General features: G+C 46.1%; 1 protein-coding gene across 1 annotated transcript; it reads right to left on the bottom strand.

Moving 5' to 3' along the window:
* Nucleotides 1–300: 300 nt before the first annotated feature.
* HES5 (hes family bHLH transcription factor 5) lies at nucleotides 301–1,319 on the bottom strand. Its single transcript, XM_009705973.1, has 3 exons — nucleotides 1,238–1,319; nucleotides 938–1,103; nucleotides 301–857 (listed from the first exon to the last, which is right to left on the bottom strand). Exons 1-3 carry the CDS (start codon nucleotides 1,289–1,291, stop codon nucleotides 604–606), a joined length of 474 nt encoding a protein of 157 aa, XP_009704275.1. The 5' UTR covers nucleotides 1,292–1,319; the 3' UTR covers nucleotides 301–603.
* Nucleotides 1,320–2,388: the final 1,069 nt, after the last annotated feature.

Below are 2,388 nucleotides of genomic sequence, written 5' to 3'. Positions count from 1 at the left end.
AATTTCCTCTACATAGTTGCAGTTATGGTTTAACCATTTTCAGAGCACGCTCAATACAGTCTACAAATATTATAGAACCCATTATGGCACCCATAGGAAAGCTAGGTTTTCAAACATGTCCAGTTAGACTAGCTGCTCAGCTTGAGACACCTTGGGCCCCCGCGGCTCCAGCTGCAGGCATGGATAGCTTGGGACACTTAGGAGTCTCAAGCGGGGCAGGTGAGAGGAAAGGTCTCCTCCTGAACAGACACTTTTGAAAATGCTAGCCTGAACATCTTAGAAATTACCGCTTTCTCAACAGATGTACGCATACAACCTCACTAAGGTTAAGAACGGCTGGTGTTCCTCTCTGAACAACTCCTCTCAGTCCTCCTAGCAGGAGGATTACATCTCACATTCTTTTAGAATAACTGTCTCTCCACGTGGTGGGATCATTTCAGTCCTTCTGGAAGAAGGGAAGCAGACATCCAAGCATGGTAATGCTCTGCAAAAGGAAAACATTCTTCCCTACTCATGAGAGGAGTGGGGGGACTTGTGTACCAAGTCACGATCTCCTCTGGAATACGAGCAAATGTCCAGGAAACACATAAGCACACTCTTGGCCTACCAAGGCCTCCAGAGGCTGCAGGAGGGTTTCAGTGCTGCTTGTTTTGCAGGGGGCCGGTGGGTGGAAGCGGGTGCAGAAGACGAACCAGAGACCTGAGGCACTGCTTGTGACCTCTGGAAGTGGCAGATCAGCTTCATACAGGTTTCGGTGTTTGCTGAGTGGAGAGACAGGAATTGCAGAGCTTCTTTGGGGCACCAGGCATACCCTTCACAATAATCCTGCTGTAGGCTTTTCGCAGATGCTGTAAAACCTGAAAGGACAGGAGAGAAGTGTTACACAGGGAGATTCAGGCTGGAGTTTTGCCTAAAAGTGATCAGGGGATGTACTCACCTCGGCTGTATTTCAGGTAGCTGACACTCATCTCCAGGTTATCGGCTTTCTCCAGCTCGGAGTTGGGCTGGTGTCTCTGAAACTCCTTCTCCAGGAGCAGTTTCAGCCGCTCGATGCTGCTGTTAATCCGATCGCGACACAGTTTCTCTACAATGGGTTTCCTGAGCTGTAACACAAACCGGGAAAAGGACACTTAGCAGCGAGACTTTCCCCTTCCCATCTCTATATAACCTCCTCCTAAAGGGGTTTCGCTCTTCACAGCTCTTTGCCCTCACGGTCACAGAGACAGCAGATACTTACTCTGTTCTTCTCTTTGGGCGTTAGGATTTCCAAGGAAATGGCACTGGGTGCCATTATCCCAAGTGCTGGTTTCAGCTCGGAGCTTGCTGGTTAGCAGGTGGAGAAGGGAGCTGGGAGTTCCTCTATTTATACACAGGGGCTGCATACAAATGTATGGGTCCTAAGCGACTTTGAGTTTCCCACAGTCGATAGCCAATCCATGTGTGCCCTGGGACAATAGAGAAAGCATCTATTACAGCATGGCAAATTGACTGAGAATTGCCTGGGGATAATACCCTGCTCCCAAAGGAGCAGGTGGCCTGGGGAGTGTGTGACACAATAGGGCTTGGCATTACGGCGCTGGGGTAGGAACGTGGGAAAGCGTTTGCCATCATTATAATCAAACTTCTGCCTGATGTTGGGAATGTCAACATCTCAATGTGCTGCCTTTTCCCAGGCTGTGGTGAAATTAAGCAGAGAAGACTGATCCCAGGAAGAGATAATGCTCTGTGCCCATGACCAAAAGAGAGGTTGAAAAGGAAAAGATGCAGAATTAGAGGGACTAAACCCTTTCATTGACATTAAACCGTGCTTAGATGAATACAGTAGCAGATAATTTTCAGGCAACTAGAGACTAAAATAGCGGGAAGAACACTTAAAACAATTTGTGCTAAGCAGTTAGCTTGAAATATTTTCCTCTCCATTGTTTAAATACTTAAAGTCCTTCTATAAGTTATATTCAGAGCTTTTCCTTGCTTTTGTTTGGGTAATCTGGGCCTTCCTATGGCAACCCGTGACATGTAATGATTATGATGCCTTTCCCAAACATGTCCTATTTAATTTCATGCCACTTTGTAAATGCCTCACTGTTCCTTTAATCCTGAGTCTCCATGTAAAGCACTTAAATATATTTTCCCTTTACAGACAACTGAGATGCAGTGAAAAGTCAATTTTTGCCTATAACTTTGCTTGTATTATCCCACTTGCAGAGTGTAAATACAGGTGCTAGGATATCCTGAGACTCTGTTTAATCTTGGGCTTTCTCAGTATATGTGCCATATGTATTGCAATGAACACAGGTAATGAAGTGGAAAGGACCAGATAGGGTCCAGGATTAAAGCTGCCTTTTTGAGATTTGTTTTTCGGGCTATTCTAGGTTGCCTGCTCAGGTC

Source organism: Cariama cristata, unplaced genomic scaffold, assembly GCF_000690535.1.
Source record: "Cariama cristata isolate BGI_N322 unplaced genomic scaffold, ASM69053v1 scaffold4788, whole genome shotgun sequence".
Taxonomy (NCBI): Eukaryota; Metazoa; Chordata; class Aves; order Cariamiformes; family Cariamidae; genus Cariama; species Cariama cristata.
Note: the sequence above shows the minus strand (reverse complement) of the source record. Positions and strands in the feature narration are given on the sequence as shown.